This window comes from Macaca thibetana, chromosome 10, assembly GCF_024542745.1.
Source record: "Macaca thibetana thibetana isolate TM-01 chromosome 10, ASM2454274v1, whole genome shotgun sequence".
NCBI lineage: Eukaryota > Metazoa > Chordata > Mammalia > Primates > Cercopithecidae > Macaca > Macaca thibetana.
In genome coordinates, this window is record NC_065587.1 from 64,797,310 (window position 1) to 64,819,574 (window position 22,265).

Below are 22,265 nucleotides of genomic sequence, written 5' to 3' on the forward strand. Positions count from 1 at the left end.
TTTACCCTCGCAGGTTTTTTTTTCTTTTTTTAAACTTATTTTTGTAGAGATGAGGTCTTGCTATGCTGCCCAGACTGGTCTCAAACTTCTGGGCTCAAGTGATCCTCCCACCTCAGCCTCCCAAAGTGCTGGGATTACAGGCATGAGCCACCGCACCCAGCCCCTTTGCACTTTCTTTATCATGTCTTCAGATAAACAAAAGTTCCTAATTTTAAGGTGGTTATATTTATCAACTTATTCTTTTATGGTTTGTACTTTTTGTGCCTTATTTAAGCAACCCTTCCCTACCCCCAAGGTCATGAAGATATTCTGTTTATATTCAAAGCTTTTTAGTTTTGTCTTTCACCTTGAGGCATGGTATGAAGTAGAGGTCAAGATTAGGTTTTTTTTTTTTTTTTTTTTTTTTGAGACGGAGTCTCGCTCTATCACCCAGGCTGGAGTGCAGTGGCTGGATCTCAGCTCACTGCAAGCTCTGCCTCCCGGGTTCACACCGTTCTCCTGCCTCAGCCTCCCAAGTAGCTGGGACTACAGGCGCCCGCCACCTCACTCGGCTAGTTTTTTGTATTTTTTTTCAGTAGAGACGGGGTTTCACCGTGTTAGCCAGGATGGTCTCGATCTCCTGACCTCGTGATCCGCCCGTCTCGGCCTCCCAAAGTGCTGGGATTACAGGCTTGAGCCACCGCGCCCGGCCAAGATTAGTTTCTTTTAATGGATATCCACTGTCCCAGAACCAGTTATCAAAAGTTGGCCTTTCCTTACTGATCTGCAGTGATACCTCTGACTTATAGTAAATATGTCTATTCTGTTTCAGTGGCCCAGTTGTCTCACCCTGCACCAATGCTCATTATCTCAATTAGTATTATTTCTTTTTTTTTTTTTAATGTTTTTTTTTTGAGATGGAGTTTCACTCTTGTTGCCCAGGCTGGAGTGCAATGGCGCAATCTCAGCTCATCACAACCTCCGCTTCCCAGGTTCAAGTGATTCTCCTGCCTCAGCCTCCCAAGTAGCTGGGAATACAGGCATGCGCCACCATGCCTGGCTAATTTTGTGTTTTTAGTAGAGACGGGGTTTCTCCATGTTGGTCAGGCTGGTCGCGAACTCCTGACCTCAGGTGATCCACCTGCCTCGGCCTCCCAAAGTGCTGAGATTACAGGCGTGAGCCACAGTGCCCGGCCCTCAATTAATATTATTTCATAATGTCTTTATTTCTTGTAGATCAAGTCTTCCCTCTTTGTTCTTCAAGAGTGTCTTGGCTATTTTTGAATATTTGAACGTCTACACCTAAATTTTGGAATCTTTTTTATCAAGTTGATGAAATTTTGGTTGGTATTGCATTTAGCATGTAAATGACTGGGAATAATTGATATCTTCACAATATTGAATCATCCAGTGCATGATACGGTATATTTTGTTTACAGCTTCTTTGATATCTCTCAGAGTTTTATGATTTTCTCTCTGAACATATGGCCCATCCTCTGTTAAATTTTCCCCTATAAGCTCTTTATATATACATATATATGTATATATTTTGAGACAGAGTCTTGCTCTGTTGCCCAGGCTGAAGTGCAGTAGCACAGTCTTGGCTCACTGCAACTTCCACCTCCCAGATTCAAGCGATTTTCCTGCCTCAGCCTCCAGAGTAGCTGGGGTTAAAGGCACACACCACCACACTAGGCTAATTATATTTTTAGTAGAGACAGGGTTTCACCATGTTGGCCAGACTGGTCTCGAACTCCTGACCTCAAGTGATCTGCCCACCTTGGCCTCCCGAAGTGCTGGGATTACAGGCATGAGCCACTGCACCCAGCCAAGTTCTTCATATTTTAAAAATATTATTGCAAATAATATATTTTTAAAATCTCATGGTCTAACTGCTTATTCTCAGCATATAGAAGTACTGATGATTTTGTTGCATTAGTTTTGTGTCTAGCAATCTTAATAAACTTGTTTGTTATAATAATTATTTTTAGACTCTTTTAGATGTTCTACATGCATAATCATAGCACCAATAGATAATGCAGATTATTTATTCTTTTTTAATTTTTATGTTTGTTTCTTTTTAACTTATTGTTCTGGCTATAACCTCTAGTACAATGTTTAACAGAAATAGTAATAGAAGGCCAGGCACAGTGGCTCACGCCTGAAATCCCACCAGTTTGGCAGTCTGAGGTGGGTGGATCACTTGAAGCCAGGAGTTTGAAATCAGCCTGGCCAATATGGTGAAACCCCATCTGTACTAAAAATACAAAAATTAGCCGGGTGTGGTGGTGAATGCCTATAATCCCAGTTACTCAGGAGGCTGAGGCAGGAGAATCGTTTGAACCCAAGAGGCAGAGGCTGCAGTGAGCCGAGATCGTGCCACTGCACTCTAGCCTGGGCAACAGAGCAAGACTCTTGTTTCCAAAAAAAAAAAAAAAAGTGGCCGGGCGCGGTGGCTCAAGCCTGTAATCCCAGCACTTTGGGAGGCCGAGACGGGCGGATCACGAGGTCAGGAGATCGAGACCATCCTGGCTAACACAGTGAAACCCCGTCTCTACTAAAAAATACAAAAAACTAGCCGGGCGAGGTGGCGGGCGCCTGTAGTCCCAGCTACTCGGGAGGCTGAGGCAGGAGAATGGCGTGAACCCGGGAGGCGGAGCTTGCAGTGAGCTGAGATCCGGCCACTGCACCCCAGCCTGGGCGACAGAGCAAGACTCTGTCTAAAAAAAAAAAAAAAAAAAAAAAAGTGATAGAGAATATAAGAGAATATTCTTGCCATTTTCCTGGTTTAAAAAGGAATGCTTTTCAGGCTGGGTACAGTGGCTCACACCTGTAATCCCAGCACGTTGGGAGGCTGAGGCAGGAGGATTGCTTGAGCCCAGGAGTTCGTCTGGGCTCTGAAAAAATACAAAAATTAGCCAGGCATGGTGATGCGTGCCTGTAGTCCCAGCAACTCGGGAGGCTGAGGTGGGAGGATCACTTGAGCCCAGGAGGCTGAGACTGCAGTGCACCACTGGACTCCATCCTGGGTGACAGAGCAAGACCCTGTCTCAAAAACAAACAAAAACAACAACAACAAAAAACCCCGATAATGCCTAAGTGGCAAGTAGGGATGAGGAAAAAGTTGTTTCAAGTACAGGGTGAAGAAGGTACAAAAGAATATAATAGGAAAGGAGAAAGTGCTTGAGAAGGCAGTAATACTTAAGTATGGCCAAATAGGAGTAGGTGATAGGAAGGAAGAAGTGATATGAGGAGGTAAGCAGGAGTCAGAAGAAGAGCCTTTCCTAATACACAAAAGAATCAAAATTTTGAATTGAGGTTCTTCCCACCACCTTCTTCAGCCCTACTAATTCCTATTAGAATACTCAGGTGTCACCTACTACAGGAAGCCTTCCCTGACTTCATGTCCACAAGCCAGGGTTAGATGTTGCCTCTGTTCTACTGGAGCCCTCCCTTTCCCTTAGTTTTTTTTATTTTTTTAAAAATAATTAATTAATTAATTACTTAATTTTTTTTTGCAGGCAGCCCCCAAACCAGAATAGGTTTGGAGAGTTTTCCTCCTTTACTTCTTTAAATGATAATTGTCTATTTATGCGTCTGTCTTCCACACCAAAAGCCATAAGAGGGCAGAGAATGTGTTTTAAAGTTCTATATTACCAGCTTAGCAGAGTATTTGGCACATCATAAGTGCTCAATAGATTTTTTTTTAATCAATGAATAGATAAACAGGACTCCCAGGAAAGGAGAAAAAACTGTAACTTAGTAAAGCTCCTGGCACAAAACTGGCACTGACAAAATTCTTTTATCTTTTTGTGCCTTCACTTTCTCATCTGGAAAATGGGGACAAAAAACTATCTCAAAGGAGTTTCATGGATCTATAAATTACTTAATCCAGGGTCTGACACTTAGTGTCAGGGATAATTATCAGCATGTTAAAAATGTAATTATTGGCCAGGCGCAGTGGCTCACTCCTATAAATCCCAGTACTTTGGGAGGCTGAAGTGGGTGGATCACTTGAGGTCAGGAGTTCGAGACCAGTCTGGCCAAAATGATGAAACCCCATCTCTACTAAAAATACAAAAATTAGCTGGGAATGGTGGTGGGTGCCTGTATTCCCAGCTACTTGGGAGGCTGAGGCAAAAGAATCATTTGAACCCGGGAGGCAGTAAGCCAAGATCACACCACTGCACTCCAGCCTGGGCAACAGAGTGAGACTCTGTCTCAAAAAAAAACCAAAACCAAAAACAAAAAAACCTCCACAATTCTCATTGAAATAGACAGTGAGCATGGGTCAGAGTTTCATTTAACTCATTAATGAGGGGACTAGCAGGATGACAAAGCCAGTTCAAAACAGAATATAAGAACTAGAGTTTGGGCTGGGCACAGTGGGATTACACCTGTAATCCCAGCACTTTGGGAGGCCAAGGTGGGTGGATTGCTTAGCCAGGAGTTCCAGACCAGCCTGCACAGCATGGCAAAACCCTGTCTATATGAAAAGATACAAAAATTAGCTGGGCATGGTGGCACATGCATGTAGTCCCAGCTACTTGAGGGACTGAGGCAAGATCACTTGAGCCTGGGATGTGGGAGGTCAAGACTGTAGTGAGCCGTGTTCGAACCACTGCACTCCAGCCTGGGCAACAATGTGAGACCCTGTCTCAAAAGAAAGAAAAAAGAACTGGAATTTTTATAGTCAATGGAAAAGAAAAATATTGAAGTAAGATTGCTAGATTAAATACTAAATGGGTTAATGTCCTACAGAGTAGTAGTATCATAACCTTTGGGATTATCTTCTCTACTACACAGGAAAGGAAAGTGTTACATCTTATTACTTTATAGAATTGTACAATGTCTGGGCCCTAATTAATTATGTAAATAGTGTCACGTTTCTCTTCAGGGATAGATGATAAGTAGACTTGCTAGTCAATGCTTTATCATGACAGCAAAAAGTCACACAATCATCTTTTTTTTTTTTTTTTTTTTTGAGAAGGAGTCTCGCTCTGTCGCCCAGGCTGGAGTGCAGTGGCCAGATCTCAGCTCACTGCAAGCTCTGCCTCCCAGGTTTACGCCATTCTCCTCTCTCAGCCTCCCAAGTAGCTGGGACTACAGGTGCCCGCCACCTCGCCCGGCTAGTTTTTTGTATTTTTTAGTAGAGACGGGGTTTCACCGTGTTAGCCAGGATGGTCTCGATCTCCTGACCTCGTGATCCGCCCGTCTCGGCCTCCCAAAGTGCTGGGATTACAGGCTTGAGCCACCGCGCCTGGCCACATGATCATCTTTTTACCTTAGTAACATGTTTCAGATAATTTTTCTTAACACTAGTAAGTTTAATTCAGTAGACACTAACCATTATAAGGCTCTCAATAAATGTTTACTGAGGGGATTTTCAATCTATTAGGCTTCTTCTTTCCCTCTAGTTTCCTTCTTCCTGACCTGGCACAATTGATTAGCAGCAGAGTTAGGGGGCTATGGGGCAGGTAGGCTAATAGGGGGAATTCTGTGGGACACAGATCCTCTTCTCTCCCTTAGCCTGGTGTGGTAGGGCTAGTTTTGTATCATCAAATAGGCAGAGAAAGTGTCCGCTTTGGATATCAGCAAAGAAAGCACCCTTTTCCCATCTACCAACCACCCCTTTCCCCGCCAGCAAATAAGAATATATTTTCTGTGAAAGAATTGGGTATTTCTTTTTCTTTTCTTTCTTTTTTTTTTTTTTTTTTTTGAGACATAGTCTTGCTCTGTCGCCCTGGCTGGAGTGCAGTGGCATGATCTCGGCTCACTGCAACCTCCACCTCCCAGGTTCTAGCAATTCTCATGCCTCAGCCTCCCGAGTAGCTGAGATTACAGGCGTTTGCCAACACACCCAGCTAATTTTTGTATTTTTAGAAGAGATGGGGTTTGTCGGCCAGGCTGCTCTTGAACTCCTGACCTCAGGTGATCTGCCCACCTCGGCATCCCAAAGTGCTGGGATTACAGGCGTGAACCACTGCACTCTGCCAGAATTGTGTATTTCAAAAGGGCAGCAGACATCATAATAATAATAATAATAATAATAAATAATTTTGTTGTATCACATTCCATTTATTCCATTCCATTTAGGCTGAGGTGGGAGCGTGATCCTCCCTCCTCAGCCTCCGAGTAGCTTTGATTAGGGACACATGCCACTACACCATGCTAATTTTTTTTTTCTTTTTTTTTGTAGTGACAGGGTTTTGCCATGTTGCCCAAGCTGGTCTCAAATTCCTGGGCTCAAGCAATCTGCCCACCTCAGCCTCCCAAAGTGTTGGAATTATAGGCTTGAGCCACTGTGCCCAGCCTCACTTTTTAATTTTTAAGAAATTGTGACAAAATACATGTGATACAACTTACCATCTTAACCATTTTGAAGTGCACAATTCCGTGGCAGATTTAGCTACAGGTCTGAGTTCACTTCCAACATAAGCATAATAAAAACGTGGTCTGAGGCCAGGTGTGGTGGCTCATGCCTGTAATCTCTACACTTTGGGAGACCAAGGCGGTAGGATTGCTTGAGCCCAGGAGTTCAAGACTGGCCTGGCCAATACAGCGAGACTTTGTCTCTACAAAAAATTAAAAATTAGCTGGTATCTGTGGTCCCAGCTGATTGGGAGGCTGAGGTGGAAAGATCACTTGAGCCTGGGAGGTCGAAGCTGAAGTGAGTGGTGATCATGCCTAGGTAACCGAGTGAGACCCTATCTCAAAAAGAATAAAAATAAATTGAGAATAAAAGCATAAGGCCAGGCACGGTGGCTCATGCCTGTCATCTCAACACTTTGGGAGGCCGAGGTGGGTGGATCACCTGAGGTCAGGAGTTTGAGACCAGGCTGGCCAACATGGTGAAACGCTGTCTCTACCAAAAATATAAAAATTAGCCAGGTATGGTGACGCATGCCTGTAATCCCAGCTACTCGGGAGGCTGAGGCAGGAGAATCACTTGAACCCGGGAGGCAGAGGTTGCGGTGAGCTGAGATCACGCCACTGCACTCTAGCCTGGGTGACAAAAGCAAAACTCTCATCTCAAAAAGAAAAAAAAAAAAAAAAAATAGCGAGGTCTGGGACTCTAACCAGGGAGTCATTGATCTAAATGTTTAGACATGCTGCACACAGAAGTTCAAGCATTTCTACAAAGCAACAGATGGGAAATTTCCCAGGGATAAACTTATTTTTTGCCAAGTCAAAAGTATGTAGTATGCAACCCCGGCTTTGGGAGTTGGGAGAACCAAATGACCTTCAGATGCTGGAAAAATGATTCTCCCCTGCTGAAAGAGGTCAAGTGTATTTGGCCAAAGGGGATCTAAAATGCCTTGGCTTCCAACTTCAGGGAATTGAGCTTTTCCCTCTAATTTTCCAGCAAAAGGGAAGGAAATGTTGACCCTAAAACCACATGAAGCTGAAGCTAGAGGCCTCTGTAGCAGTTCACCAGATCTCCATTGTTAAATTCTATATTGGCCTTTTATTTATATATTTGTCATTATTTTCATTAATGCGTTAGAGTATAGGCTGTTTGGATCCAAACCTTGACTCTTCTACTTACTCGGTATGAGACATTGATTAAGTTGCTAAATCTCCCTTCAGTTCTTAGAATCTGTGCTTCAGGTTTTTGGTTTATAAAATGGTGATAATGACACTTTCTCAGAGGGTTGTGGTAAGGATTAATGGTTGATGGATGTAAAGTACAAAGAACATATTAATTGCTATGTAAATGTTAGCTATTATCAATACATGTGACAATTTTTCCTTCTCCGTCTTCTTGTCCCCCTCCCCATCCCCCTCCTTTCTTATTTTGTTGGCAAATAGTCAGATTCCGTTTGGGATGCTGTCGCACTGTTTTATTCTGCTTCATGGATGTTTCTCGGGGGGAAATTTCTGCAGTTGATGTGTGTTGAATTCTGTTTTCTGATTTTTTGCAATAACTCTGTATGGATCTGTTAATATTTTCCTTGTGCTGACAGTCACTCTTTCATCTTCCAGATATGGAAACTGAGTCCCCAAAAGGGAAAATGACTTGCCCGAGATCACACAGAGATAGTGGATAAACAAGTAACAAGACCAAGAGTTTCTGACGACCAGTCAAAGTCTTGTTCCACTGAACATTGTCCAAGGACATTGGCCTCAGATACTGATGTCATCTGAGCTCCCTCCAAACTCTATTCACCCACAGGGAAGACTTGAACACCCTATGATTCCAAGTATTCTCCAATTGACATCTTCCCCTTCTAACAAAATTGCAAGCACTTCAAGGGAAAGGCCTATGACTTGATTATTTTGGAATCTTAGTTATATGCTCAGCACTGTGCCTCAGACTTTTGAGGGTAGGAACTATTGCCTATAACGCCTTGGATGACTAGGGGCAGATGCTCAGTAAATGGAACCAGTTGCTCTGCTTTAAAAAAAGGAAGAGTTGGGAAGGCAGGGAAGAGAATTAATATGTATCAAGAACTTAATATATACCAGTCATTGTGCTGAGAATTTTCACTTTCATTATCTCATTTAATTCCCAGAATTCCTTTATGGCATCATCAATTTCTGTATTTTACAATAGGAAATTGAGGCTCAGAGAGGTAGGCAACTTACCCTGAGTCTCTTCACAAGTAAATGCTCAAGTGTGACATTTCACTGGTGGGTCATAACCTTCTGGAATCCAATATTATAAACACAGAGTGAGAGGAAGAAGAGTTCTGACACTTTCCAGAGGGTAAAACAAGTTTTTTATTCTCATTAGAGAACTATGAAATTAGTCACATGAATTGTGAAAACCTAAGTCATGGTTTTATTTGTTCAGTGACAGTGTGGAAAATGACATCAAGCTAGAAAAAGAATATAAAGGAAAATCGTGAGTGTTTCACTCTTGCTCATAAAGAGAGACCTATCGTTACCAAATCCAGGCAACCTGAACCCACCCTTCCTGCAAAAGTTTTATCTACACTAGAATTTTGAATGGGAGACAAAAAAAATAAGCTATAGGATTTATAATATGGAGAAGGTGAGTTTCATAACAGGGCAAGGCCCAGGTCTGAAAAATATTTAGTTCCTGTGCTAGACTGGAAACAGCCCCCTAAAGTCCAGGTCCTAATCTCTGGAAACTGTAAATGTTTCTCTATTTGGAAAAGGGGTGTTTCTTTTTTCTTTTTTTTTTTTCCAGACGTGATTAAGTTAAAAATCTTGGAATGGGAGTTTTATCCTGTATTATCTGGGGGTGGGGGGGATGGGGGGGTGCTAAATGCAATTATAAACGTCCTTATAAGAGAAAAGCAGAAGAAGATGTGACACATCCACAGAGAAGGATATATGAAGACACGGGCAGATACTAGAGTGATACAACCATAAGCCAAGGAATGCGAGCATTCAGGAGAATCTAGAGAGGCAAGGGACGGATTCTCCCCTAGAGACTTTGGAGTGGGTGTGACCCTGTCAAGAACTTAATTTTAGCCTAGTGAAATTGATTTCAGGCTCCTGACCTCCCAAACTGCAAGAGAATAAATTTCTGTTGCTTTAAGCCACTTGGTTTGTGGTAATTGGTTGGAAGAATCACAGGAAACGAATACAGTGCTCCTGTGTTGTTATCCAGGTTTCAGCTTACTGTCGTCTCCTTTCCCTTCCATCTGGAAGCCCCAAGAAGAGTTTCTAAAAACATCCTAGGCTGGGTGCGGTGGCTCACGCCTGTAATCCCAACACTTTGGGAGGCCGAGGTGGGGTGGATCACCTGAGATCAGGAGTTCAAGACCAGCCTTGCCAACATGGCGAAACCCTGTCTCTACTAAAAATATAAAAATTAGCTGGGTGCAGTGGCAGGCGCCTGTAATCCCAGCTACTCCGGAAGCTGAGGCAGGAGAATCGCTTGAACCCAGAAGGCAGAGGTTGCAGCGAGCTGAGATCACACCATTGCACTCCAGCCTGGGCGACAAGAATGAAACTCCATCTCAAAAAATAAATAAATAAAAAATAAAAACATCCTAATATTTACTGAGTGTCTCTTCTGCCAGACACGATGCCAGGTGCTTTACATGCAATAGCTCACCAAATCCTCACAATCCTATTAAGTAGGTACTAATACTATTCCTATTATACAGATGAGATAACTGAGGCTCAGAGAAAAACTGGCAGGGTCATATCCTAACAGGTGATGAAGCTAGTACTCCAACTCAGGTCTGCCCAAATATAAAGCCCATACTTTTAGCCTCTAGGCTATATCACCTCAATCTCTCTGGGTTGTCAGGGATTTAATTCTATCAATGGATGGCATTTTGAGACACTTACTTGGGGGATGTTTTCAGGGATAGATGTGGGACCAAAGGAGACCAAGCCTGGCTGCACTCTGGCTCAACAAACTGAGCTACCACTTCCATGTGCCTTTTTCAGCAAATAGGAGATAGCCAATCCTAGAATCATAGAAAGCTAGACCGAAAATGATCTCAAAGATCCATTTGTTCAAACACCTCATTATTTATAGACAAGGATGCTAGCCCCAGAGGAGAGGGTCACATACACAGGTTATAGATGAGTGACAGAGTTGTAATTAACTGGAGCCTAGATCTGACTTCAAATTCAGGGTTGGTTCTACTGCATGTCACACTGACCAAAGTCATGGGTGTTGCTGTGGTCTAAGGTGCTGACCAAACTTGAGAAACTTGGGAATAAGGGAAATGGAGAAATGGATCACAAACCTCCTGAAAGCTATAGTGCTCCAGAGTAGTCATTCTTTTTTCTTTCTTTCTTTTTTTTTTTTTTGAGATGGAGTTTTGCTCTTTTGCCCAGGCTGGAGTGCAGTGGTGCGATCCTGGCACACTGCAACCTCTGCCTTCCAGTTTCAAGCGATTCTCCTGCCTCAGCCTCCCCAGTAGCTGGGATTACAGGCACCCACCACCACGCCTGGCTAATTTTCGTATTTTTAGTAAAGACGGGGTTTCACCATGTTGGCCAGGCTGGTTTCGATCTCTTAACCTTAGGTGATCCACCCGCCTCAACCTCCCAAAGTGCTGGGATTACAGGCTTGGGCCACCGCGCCTGACCAAGGTATTCATTCTTACCTAAGACATTCTACAGGGCTGATAGGGGTAAGCTTCCGGTTTGAGATGGAGACTGAAGGGACCGTGATTGTGTAACCACATCCCAAAGTGGAAGGAAAGAAATGTCATGAATTTCTAGAACTGAAGGGATTTCAGGAAACCTCAAGAGTGACAGCATCAGAAAATGCAAGAGATTAAAAAAAAAAAAAAAAGTGGAAGTTTTGGACAAATAAATGTGAGTTGTATCTTATACAATCAACAAGTAACTGGTTTGGGAAGCTTAATATCCCTAAATAGCGGAGCAGACCACCCCTCATATTATCTTATGCCCAATTTCTGCCTCAAATAAAAAGTAGGAGTTAAAGACAGAAGTTAAATCAGTAGTCAGACAGCCCAGCGCTGCATTCCAGGCCTGGTAATTAAAGATCCAGCCCTGAACTAACCGGTTATATTATCTATAGATTCCAGACATTATATGGAAAAGCATTGTAAAAATCCCTGTCCTGTTCTGTTCCCTTCTGATTACCGGTGCATGCAGCCCCTAGGCACATACCCACTGCTTCCTCAATCAATCACGACCCTCTCAGGCGGACCCCCTTAGAGTTGTAAGCTCTTAAAAGAGACAGGAATTGCTCACTCGGGGAGCTCGGTTTTTGAGACTTGAGTCAGCCCACGCTCCCAGCCGATTAAAGCTCCTTCCTTCTTTAACCCGGCGTCTGAGGAGTTTTGTCTGCGGCTCCTTCTGCTACATAATAATGGTAGAGGCTGAACATTTCTCATGTTTACCCAGCCTTCATGCTTAATAAGGTTGTTGAAACAAATATGATAGAATGCATTTTAAATGCTCCGTACAGTACTAGTACACAATAAGTGCTCAATGCACGCTAGCTGTTATTATTAAAACATTAATTAATAACAGTAGTAACAACAGCCACTGTCTTTAAGACACGTTGATCAGTGTTTCCGAAACCGTATATCCCAAGTTGCTCTTCGGCCACGTTTCGCTGCCCATTGCATTCCGGGGCTTGTAGTCCGGAAGTGAGAGGCTGATTTCTCAGCGCGCAGGCGCAGTGGCGCGGGTCCCCGGAAGAACCCGCAGCAGCTCCCAGGATGAGCTGGTTGCAGTGGCTGCTGCTGCGGCGGCGGCGCTGAGAGGACACGAGCTCTATGCCTTTCCGGCTGCTCATCTCGCTCGGCCTCCTGTGCGCGCTGCTGCCTCTGCACCATGGTGCGCCAGGTCCCGACGGCTCCGCGCCAGATCCCGCCCACTACAGGTGAAGGAGGCCAGGTTCCCGCCCTTTCGCAGTTGGGGAATGGGATGCGCGAACCGGGTCCCTTCCCTTTCTGTCCATCCCAGGTCTCCTACCCCGACTTGCTCGGACCCCGCCGCTAGGTCCCAGGCAGAAATCAGCTAGTGATTCCCACTTTCCGCCCTGTATCTTGTTCTTCCCCTGCTTGTTTTTGTGTTCTGGCCCCATGCCTGATTTCTCGTCCCACGCCCAGGGAGCGAGTCAAGGCCATGTTCTACCACGCCTACGACAGCTACCTGGAGAATGCCTTTCCCTTCGATGAGCTACGACCTCTCACCTGTGACGGGCACGACACCTGGGGCAGGTAGTGCGAGCGGAGGGGCAAGGGGCGGCCAGGGTCTGACTCTCCGGGCCTAGGCGGGCGGGTCAACTGGGGCTGCTGGCTTCATGGTCTCCTCACCGGCACCGGAAAGCCCCCAGATGAGCTACAACCGCGCTCCCTCCAATTCTTGCTATCACCTCCAGGATCCATTTAGCCTCTCTCAGTGAAAAAAAAGTCCTGGATTAGCCGGGTGGGCTGGATCACTGGGCCCAGCGCCAGCAGTAACAGGCACCAGCTGTGGGGACATAGGCAATTTCTGGAGTAACAAGAAACCGTGGAAGGGCTCCAAGAATTAGAAAACCCAACCCTTTCATTGTGCAGGTGGGCATTCAGGTCGAGGAAGGAGTGTGACACTCCTAAAACTTAACTGTTTGTAGTTGGTGTTCCCTGTGCCTGAAATACACTCTCCCGGTTTTCCTCCCATAACTGGCTGCTGCTTGTCATTCATATCTCAGCTCAGTAGTCACCTCCTCAGCATCCGCTTCCCTAACGACCCACGACTCCCTTTTAAGTCACTCTCACAAGTTACCTGTTTTATTTTCTTTGTAGCACTTCTCTTTGATACTCTCATTTTCACTTATCTACTGGTTTGTCTTTCTCCTTCCCACTAGAATAAAAATCTATGAGAGCTGGAATTCACTGGCTTATTCCTTGCTGAGTGAAGAATCATTGCATTAGCTGAAGCTGGCATTGATTGAACACTGTGCTAAACATTTTACTGTGTCATCTCCTTTAATTATCTTAATACCCCATACGAGTTAGGTGCCATTATCCCTGTTTTACACACGAATGTGCTAAGGTCAAGAGAAATTAAACTCAAAACTTGTGATGGTTTTTATTTTTTTAAGTTGCAACAAAGTAAATACAAATGGCAAATTCAAGTGGTAAAAAATTATGTACAATAAATATCTCCCATACCCTAGAATTCCAACTATTAACTTTCCTTCGTATCTCTCCAGAAATATTCTTGGTTTGTGCCATTATACATATAGATGTGTATATGTGTATCTTTTTAAAATGAACTTCTTAAAGGCATAATTTACATATAATAAAGTATACTCTTTTTGTTTTTTGAGATGGAGTTTGTTGTTTCCCAGGCTGGCGTGCAATGGTGTGATCTTGGCTCACTGCAACCTCCGCCTCCTGGCTTCAAGCAATTCTCCTGCCTCAGCCTCCCAGGTAGTTGGGATTATAGGAGCCCACCACCACACCTGGATAATTTTTTTGTGGAGATGGGGTTTTGCCATTTGGCCAGGCTGGTCTTGAACTCCTGACCTAAGGTGATCCACCCACCTCGGCCTCCCAAAGTGCTGGGGGATTACAGGCATGAGCCACCATGCCTGGCCTACGCTCGTTTTAAGTGCATAATGACCACCATCACAGTCAAGATATGAAACACTTCTGTTATCTTAAAAAGCTCCCTTGTGACCCTTTATAGTTCATCCCTGCACCACCACTGACCCTAACAATTTCTGATCTGCTTTCTGTCAGTAAGTATGTCTTTTTGAAACACAGATGGAAACATACTAAACCACCCTGTCTTTTTCATTAAAAACAATTCGAATATCTTTCCATCAGCACATAGAAGTCTTGATGACAATCTTTTTGATAACTTCATAGTTTTGCACTGTTTATAACACAGTTTAATCACCCATTAATGGGCAGACAGTTGGGTTCTTTCCAGCCTCTTGCTGTTCTAAACAATACTGCCATGAACACTGTCAAATAGCTGTTCACTGTGGGGTAAATTCCTAGATGTGAAAATCGGTGAAAAGCCTGTGCTTTAAGCTACAATCGTATACTGCCTCCCAATGGTAGAGGAGAATGCCAGAATATAGGTGATGTATTTAATTACAATGGAGCTACATCAGCCAACCCTCCCAGGTGCATTAAGTGGGTCAGAGGATCCCTGCGATTTTCACTGTGGTTTCTCTGTTGTGACTGTAAGTGGGACAGGCAGAGGCATTACTTTGCCTCATTTACTTTTAAGGGGATCAGATCTAGGGCAGCCATAATGTCTGGTATTTGATTTTCTTACTAAGCGGCTGGGATTTCTGTCCTTTTGCAGTTTTTCTCTGACTCTAATTGACGCACTGGACACCTTGCTGGTAAGTATCTCGTCTGTTTCTTTTCCTTTCCACCGTTACATAACCAACATCCTTCCTCTTTTGGCAGCTTGACTGTGGGTGAAAAATGAATTCCTTTCCTAGGCCTTTTATTTGCATCTCATGATTCTGAACTGTCCGCTGCAGTTGCCTAGCTACATAGGGAAAAATGAACTACAACTTATGCAGATTCATTTATTTAGCAAACATTTATAGAGGACCTGTTATGTATGGAGACTTGTAATAGGCTTGTATAACTCTGTGGAGGATACAGAGACTTTGACATCCTCCTGTTTTCAGAGGCTTACATTCTAGGAGCCATGTTCAATGATAATAAAAGGATATCAGGTTGAGCACGGTGGCTCACACCTGTGATCCCAGCACTTTGGAAGGCTGAGGCAGGCAGATCACCTGAGGTCAGGGGTTCGAGAGCAGCCCAGCCAATATGGTGAAACCCCGTCTCTATTAAAATACAAAAAATTAGCCTGGCGTAGTGGCACATGTCTGTTATCCCAGCTACTGGGGAGGCTGAGGCAGGAGAATTGCTTGAACCCGGGAGGCAGAGGTTGCAGTGAGCTGAGATTGCACCATTGCACTCCAGCCTGGGTGACGAGTGAAACTCTGTCTCAAAAAATTAAAAATAAAAAAATAATATCAGTGACTAATTAGTATGTTTGTGTAGGGCTTAGTACAGACATGTATTAATTCTTCCAACAACTTCTTGAGGTAAGTACATTTACTCCTTCTTATGGCTAAGAAACCTGATGCTTACGACTGGGTGCAGTGGCTCACGCCTGTAATCCCAGCACTTTGGGAGGCCAAGGCGGGAGGATCACTTAAGCACAGGAGTTCAAGACCAGCCTGGGCAATATGATGAAACCCCGTCTCTACCAAAAATATAAAAAATTAGGCATGATGGCACATGTCTGTGGCTCCATCTGTTTGGGAGGAGGGTGAGGTGGGAGGATTGTTTGAGTCAGGGAGGCAGAGGTTGCAGTGAGCCAAGATTGCACCACTGCACTCTGGTCTGGGTAATAGAATAAAACCCTGTCTCAGACAAACAAACAAACAAAAGATATAAAAGAAACCTGATGCTTAGAAAGGTAAAAAGGGCCAGGCGTGGTGGTTCATGCCTGTAATCCCAGCAGTTTGGGAGGCCAGCATTACTTGAGCCCCGGAGTTCAAGGCTGTCATGAGCTATGATCACACCACTGCACTCCAACTTGTGCAACAGAGCAAGACCCTGTCTCAAAACAAAACAAAAAAAAGTCTTGGACTGGTCCAGGTCAAGTACCCATTCCATAGCCAGAGGGATGGGATCAGCCTCTCCCAAATCACAGGAGTGACTACTGGGGAAGAGTGATTCCTAGAGGGTAAACTGAGATGTTATTTATTGTCAAAAGAAGAGAGATTGAGATTGCATTTGGCTAATGGTTGAAATAAAAAGGGTTTATTTTCTCAAGCAAAAGAAAGTCTAGAGGTAATTTCTAGCGTTGGGTCAGCTACTCAACCGTGTTATCAGAGACTAGGCTCTTTGTAGCTTTGCATTCTAGTATCGTTAGTGGTTTGGCTTTTATTCTCATGCTTAGTACCTCATGGTCTCACATAGCTGCCATCGCTTCAGAAATCAAGTCTGAGTTCAAGGCAGAAAGAGAGAGACTAAAAGCCATGTTAGCTGTGTTTGTCCCTTGGTATTAAGAAAACAGAAGCCTTCCCAGAAGTGCACCCAGTAGAATTCTCAAGGGTCAGAATTGACTGGGTAAACAATCAACTGCAGCAGCAAAGGAGGCTCAGAAAGCTTCTGGATTTCCAACCTCTGGTGGGAGGCCATGAGGTAAAGAGGGTAGGAATGAATTTAGTTTTGGGTCAGCCAACCTGTTCTGTTTTCCACAAGGTTGAACATGACAAGACAGGGTTAAAAACAACTGATACCTACTGCAAAATGTCAAACTAAGACTTTTGGCTGGGTGCGGTGGCTCACTCCTGTAATCCCAGCACTTTGGGAGGCCGAGGCAGGTGGATCACGAGGTTAGGAGTTCGAGACCAGCCTGGCCAATATGATGAAACCCTGTCTCTACTAAAAATACAAAAATTAGCTGGGCATGGTGGCGCATAATCCCAGCTACTCAGGAGGCTGAGGCAGGAGAATCCGGGAGGCGGAGCTTGAAGTAAGCTGAGATCTCGCCACTGCACTCCACCCTGGGCGACAGAGTGAGACTCTGTCTCAAAAAAACAAAACAAAAAACCTAAGACTTCCGTGTAGTTTGCATTCTTTATATTGTGTCCGTTTTTGTTTGTTTGTTTGGTTGGTTGTTTTTGAGGCGGAGTCTCGCTCTGTCGCCCAGGCTGGAGTGCAGTGGCCAGATCTCAGCTCACTGCAAGCTCCACCTCCCGAGTTTACACCATTCTCCTGCCTCAGCCTCCCGAGTAGCTGGGACTACAGGCACCCGCCACCTCGCCCGGCTAGTTTTTTGTATTTCTTAGTAGAGACGGGGTTTCACAGTGTTAGCCAGGATGGTCTCGATCTCCTGACCTCATGATCCGCCCGTCTCGGCCTCTCAAAGTGCTGGATTACAGGCTTGAGCCACCGTGCCCGGCCTATTGTGTCCGTTTAAATGACTACATCGTCACTCTTAATTGGGACCTAGGAATTTACTTAACCAGTCTCTTGATATGAAGTCTCTGGATGATCTCTAGCTCTCAGTGCTTTCTTCTGCTGTCACCAATCCTAGGAAAGAAACTGGAGGTCTTAAGTGGAATTTGTGAGGGCCACATCAACATAGGATCCCAGACTCTGAATCTGCCTCCATGCATGCAACAGCCTCAACGTCAGGTCTCCTTTTTATTTCCAGATTTTGGGGAATGTCTCAGAATTCCAAAGAGTGGTTGAAGTGCTCCAGGACAACGTGGACTTTGATATTGATGTGAATGCCTCTGTGTTTGAAACCAACATTCGAGGTGAGGGCTGCTCTCTAGGACCTTTAAAAGAAAAGAGAGTGTGAAGTTGCCTCTGTAAACCAAAAAGTGGTAAATAGGATTTTAAGGACTGACCATGCCAGGACCCTTGGCCAAAACCTCTGACCGACAGAGCTCTCCTTCTCTCCTGGAGGATGAGGTGGGGAAGTCTCAGGATTTCCTCATCAGTTTCAGATATGAAAGTGACCAGGAGACTAAAAGCCTGGAAAGAAATACACCAGATTACTCACCTCTTTAATATATATTTGATACTAGGCACACAGCTATGAACAAGAGAGATATGATCCTTGCCTTCTTGGAACTTACTGTCTGTCCAATCCAATTTTCTGCAATGATGGAAATGTTTTATTTTCTGTGTTTTGGCCAGTGTGGTAGCCACTAACCACATGAGCTCTTGAGCATTTGGAATGTATCTACTACAACTATGGAACTGAATTTTTAATTTCATTTAATTTTAATGATATTAAATTTAAATAGTCACATGTGGTTAGTGATTATTGTATTGGACAGTGCAAATCTAGGGCATTAATCTTCCAAACTTGGCTGCCCGTAGGAACCACTTAGGACCTTTTAAAAAATCCAGATGTTGAAGCTCCACCCTAAACCTAATGAATTGGAATCTCTGGGTTGGGTACTAGGATCAGTTTTTTTAGCAGACTTCCAGTGATTCTTGTGAAGCTACCACAACCCTTATTTGCATTGACCTCTAGACCACTTAACAGCTGTCACCTCTGGATGGCAGAGTTCTACTTTTCCCCATTATTTTGTATGTTTTCTGCAATGAAACTTATATTCCAGACATATGATCCATAAAAATTTTAAAAAAGAGAAGAGAGCAGAGGGACAACATGGTCTAAAATCCTGGTTTAGGAATCCGGCGTGAGTTGGAGGCTGTGCTTGTTGGCTGTGTCTCCCAGCTTCTGAGCCCAGTTTGTCATCCGTGAATGAAAGTCGTTCTTATACCTTCATTTTTGATATGAATATAATTGATACCAGCTTTCTTTTGGTTGACATTTTCCCATGTATCTTTTTCTATCCTTTCCATCTTTCTGTAGTTTTATGATTAGATACATCTTTTGCAAATAGTGTATTATATTTTATCCATTCTGACAATCTTTAACTGAAACATTTAATCCATTTACATTTACTGTAATTACTGATATATTTGCACTCATTTCTACAGTATTGTGCTCTCTGTGCCATCTTCTGTTTTTTTTTTGAGATGGAGTCTCGCTCTGTTGCCCAGGCGGGAGCGTAGTGGTGCGATCTCGGCTTACTGCAACCTCTGCCTCCCGGGTTCAAGCGATTATCCTGTCTCAGCCTCCCATGTAGCTGGGATTGCAGGTGCTCGCCACCATGCCCTGCTAATTTTTGTATTTTTAGTACAGATGGGGTTTCACCATGTTGGCCAGGCTAGTCTCGAACTCCTGACCTCAGGTGATCCACCCGCCTCAGCCTCCCAAAGTGCTGGGATTATAGGTGTGAGCCACTGCACCCGGCCCTGTGCCATCTTCTTTATGTTCCTTTATTCTGCACTTTTTCATGCCTTCTTTTTTTTTTTTTTGAGACGGAGTCTCGCTCTGTCGCCCAGGCTGGAGTGCAGTGGCCGGATCTCAGCTCACTGCAAGCTCCGCCTCCCGGGTTCACGCCATTCTCCTGCCTCAGCCTCCCGAGTAGCTGGGACTACAGGCGCCCGCCACCTCGCCCGGCTAGTTTTTTGTATTTTTTAGTAGAGACGGGGTTTCACCGTGTTAGCCAGGATAGTCTCGATCTCCTGACCTCGTGATCCACCCGTCTCGGCCTCCCAAAGTGCTGGGATTACAGGCTTGAGCCACCGCGCCCGGCCTTTCATGCCTTCTTTAGATTGTTTTTCCCTCATTCCATTTTCCTCTTACCAATATGGAAATTATGCACAATATCTAGCTTTTTACATAGTTTACCAAGTAAATTTAATAAACATAACTTATCAAAGTCTAAATTTAGTGAAAATCTTTGTTCTACTCCTGAATAATGCAAAACCTGGCTTAGAGAACATCCTGACCTATATGCTATAGTTATATATTTTAGTTATTTGTTTTAAACCCTCCATACATTATAATTTTTTGTTCTTTACTGTTGAAGTTTTGCATTTACGCATATATTTACCACTTTTTTGTTGTTGTTTTTGGTTTGAAATAGAGTCTCACTCTGTCACCCAGGCTGGAGTGCAATGGCACGATCTTGGCTCACTGCAACCTCCACCTCCTGGGTTTAAATGATTCTCCTGCCTCAGACTCCCGAGTAGCTGGGATTACAGGTGTGCACCACCACGCCAGGCTAATTTTTGTATTGTTAGTACAGATGGTGTTTCACCACATTGGCCAGGCTGGTCTCAAACTCCTGACCTTGAGTGATCCACCTGCCTTGGCTTCCCAAAGTGCTGGAATTACAGGCGTGAGCCACTGTGCCTGGCCTTTTTACCACTTTTTTGACTATCTTTTCTTTTCGTGTGTCAGACCTTTTCTCCAAAATATTTCCTTTAGAATTTCCTTTAATGCAGGTGTGTGCTTCGCAAACATTCCCAGCTTTTGTTTATATGAAAATGTCTTTATTCCACTGTCTTTGGTTGGCCTTTGGGTGATATTTTTGCTGGGTGTATGGTTCTAGGTTGATGATTACTTTCTCTTATTGTATTGAAAAAATTTTCCAATATCTTCTGGTTTCATTATTGTTAAGAAGTAACCTGTCAATTTATTATTTCTTTGTAGAGAATCTTGTTTTGGTTTTCACTTTGGTGTCTCCTTTTAAAAACTTTTTATTATGGAAAACTTCAAACATAAAAGTAGAGAAAATAGTATAATGAACCAGATGTGCCCATCACTCAGCATTAATACTTATTACATGGATTCTGGCTGCATTCGAGATCTTTTTTCCCTTTGGTGTTCTGCAGTGTTTTTTTTTTTTATTTGTTTTTGTTTTTTGTTGTTTTTTTTTTTGAGACAGAGTTTCGCTCTTTTTGCCCAGGCTGGAGTGCAATGGCGCGATCTCGGCTCACCGCAACTTCCGCCTCCCGGGTTCAAGCGATTCTCCTGCCTCAGCCTCCCGAGTAGCTGGGATTACAGGTGTGTGCCACCATGCCTGGCTAATTTTGTATTTTTAGTAGAGACGGGGTTTCTCCATGTTGGTCAGGCTGGTCTTGAACTCCCGACCTCAGGTGATCCACCTGCCTCGGCCTCCCAAAGTGCTGGGATTACAAGCGTGAGCCACTGCGCCCGGCCTCTGCAGCTTTACCATAATGTACATACATGTAGATTTCTTTTATTTTATTTATTTATTTTTTTTGAGACGGAGTCTGGCTCTGTCGCCCATGCTGGAGTACAGTGGCGTGATCTCAGCTCACTGCAACTTCCGCCTCCTGGGTTCAAGAAATTCTCCTGCCTCAGCCTCCCGAGTAGTGGGACTACAGGCACACACCGCCACGCCCAGCTAATTTTTTGTATTTTTAATAGAGACGGGGTTTCACTGTGTTTATCAGGCTGGTCGTAAACTCCTGAGCTCACGCAATCCGCCTGCCTCGGACTCCTAAGGTGCTGGGATTACAGGCGTGAGCCACCGCACCTGGACTTTTTTTTTTTTTGAGATGGAGTCTCACTCTGTTGCCCAGGCTGGAGTGCAGTGGTGCCATCTTGGCTCACTGCAACCTCCGCCTCCTGGGTTCAAGGGGATTCTCCTGCCTCAGCCTCCCGAGTAGCTGGGACTACAGGCGTGCGCCACCATGCCTGGCTAATATTTTGTATTTTTAGTAGAGACGGGGTTTCACCATGTTGGCCAGGATGGTCTCCATCTCCTGACCTCGTGGTCTGTCCACCTCGCCCTCCCAAAGTGCTGGTGTTACAGACGTGAGCCACCGCGCCTGGCTTACATAGGGACCTTTTATCAGACTTCCACCTGGTGCAGGCCTGGCCTTGGTCTCCTATTCCCCCTCTGCAGGGAGGAGGGGAATTTTGAAGCTTAGGGTCACCAGTTATTTTCAGTGAGAGGGCCACTCAGGATATCTATTTAGCTATGTTTCCAAGTACAGAACCTTTGTGTCTTTTTAAAAGTTCTAAATAGGCCGGGCACGGTGGCTGAGGCCTGTAATTCCCAGCACTTTGGGAGGCCGAGGCGGGCGGATCATGAGGTCAGGAGATCGAGACCATCCTGGCTAGTGCAGTGAAACACTGTCTCTACAAAAAAAAATACAAAAAAATTAGCCGGACGGTGGCGGGCGCCTGTAGTCCTAGCTACTCAGGAGGCTGAGGCAGGAGAATGGTGTGAACCTGGGAGGCGGAGCTTGCAGTGAGCCGAAATTGTGCCACTGCACTCCTGCCTGGGGGACAGAATGAGACTCTGTCTCAAAGAAAAAAAAAAAAAAGTTCTAAATATTGCATAATAAGTTGAAATAGATAAATTAGTAAAATAAAGGTAATAACCACCATTACCCCCTCCCTCCAGGTGTGACAGATGACTGGGAGACAGACAGAGTGACAAATGGAATGAGCATGGGCTTTGGAATTAAAGACACTGAGCCCTA

The 22,265-nt window shown here is 44.4% G+C and overlaps 2 protein-coding genes across 3 annotated transcripts in view; both read left to right on the forward strand.

The window, feature by feature from the left end:
- TRPC4AP (transient receptor potential cation channel subfamily C member 4 associated protein) overlaps positions 1-22,265 on the forward strand; it is a 283,763-nt gene that overhangs the window by 127,011 nt on the left and 134,487 nt on the right. The gene's annotated exons all lie outside the window — the stretch shown is intronic.
- Positions 12,067-22,265, forward strand: part of EDEM2 (ER degradation enhancing alpha-mannosidase like protein 2) — a 33,482-nt gene continuing 23,283 nt past the window's right edge. The window contains exons 1-4 of one of the 2 annotated variants that reach the window (XM_050807110.1): positions 12,067-12,274; positions 12,504-12,614; positions 14,701-14,740; positions 17,590-17,695. In XM_050807110.1, the coding sequence (XP_050663067.1) occupies positions 12,168-12,274; positions 12,504-12,614; positions 14,701-14,740; positions 17,590-17,695 (364 nt within the window). In that variant the 5' untranslated portion in view covers positions 12,067-12,167. The remainder of the gene's footprint in view (positions 12,275-12,503; positions 12,615-14,700; positions 14,741-17,589; positions 17,696-22,265) is intronic. The other variant, XM_050807111.1, reaches the window with a different exon arrangement.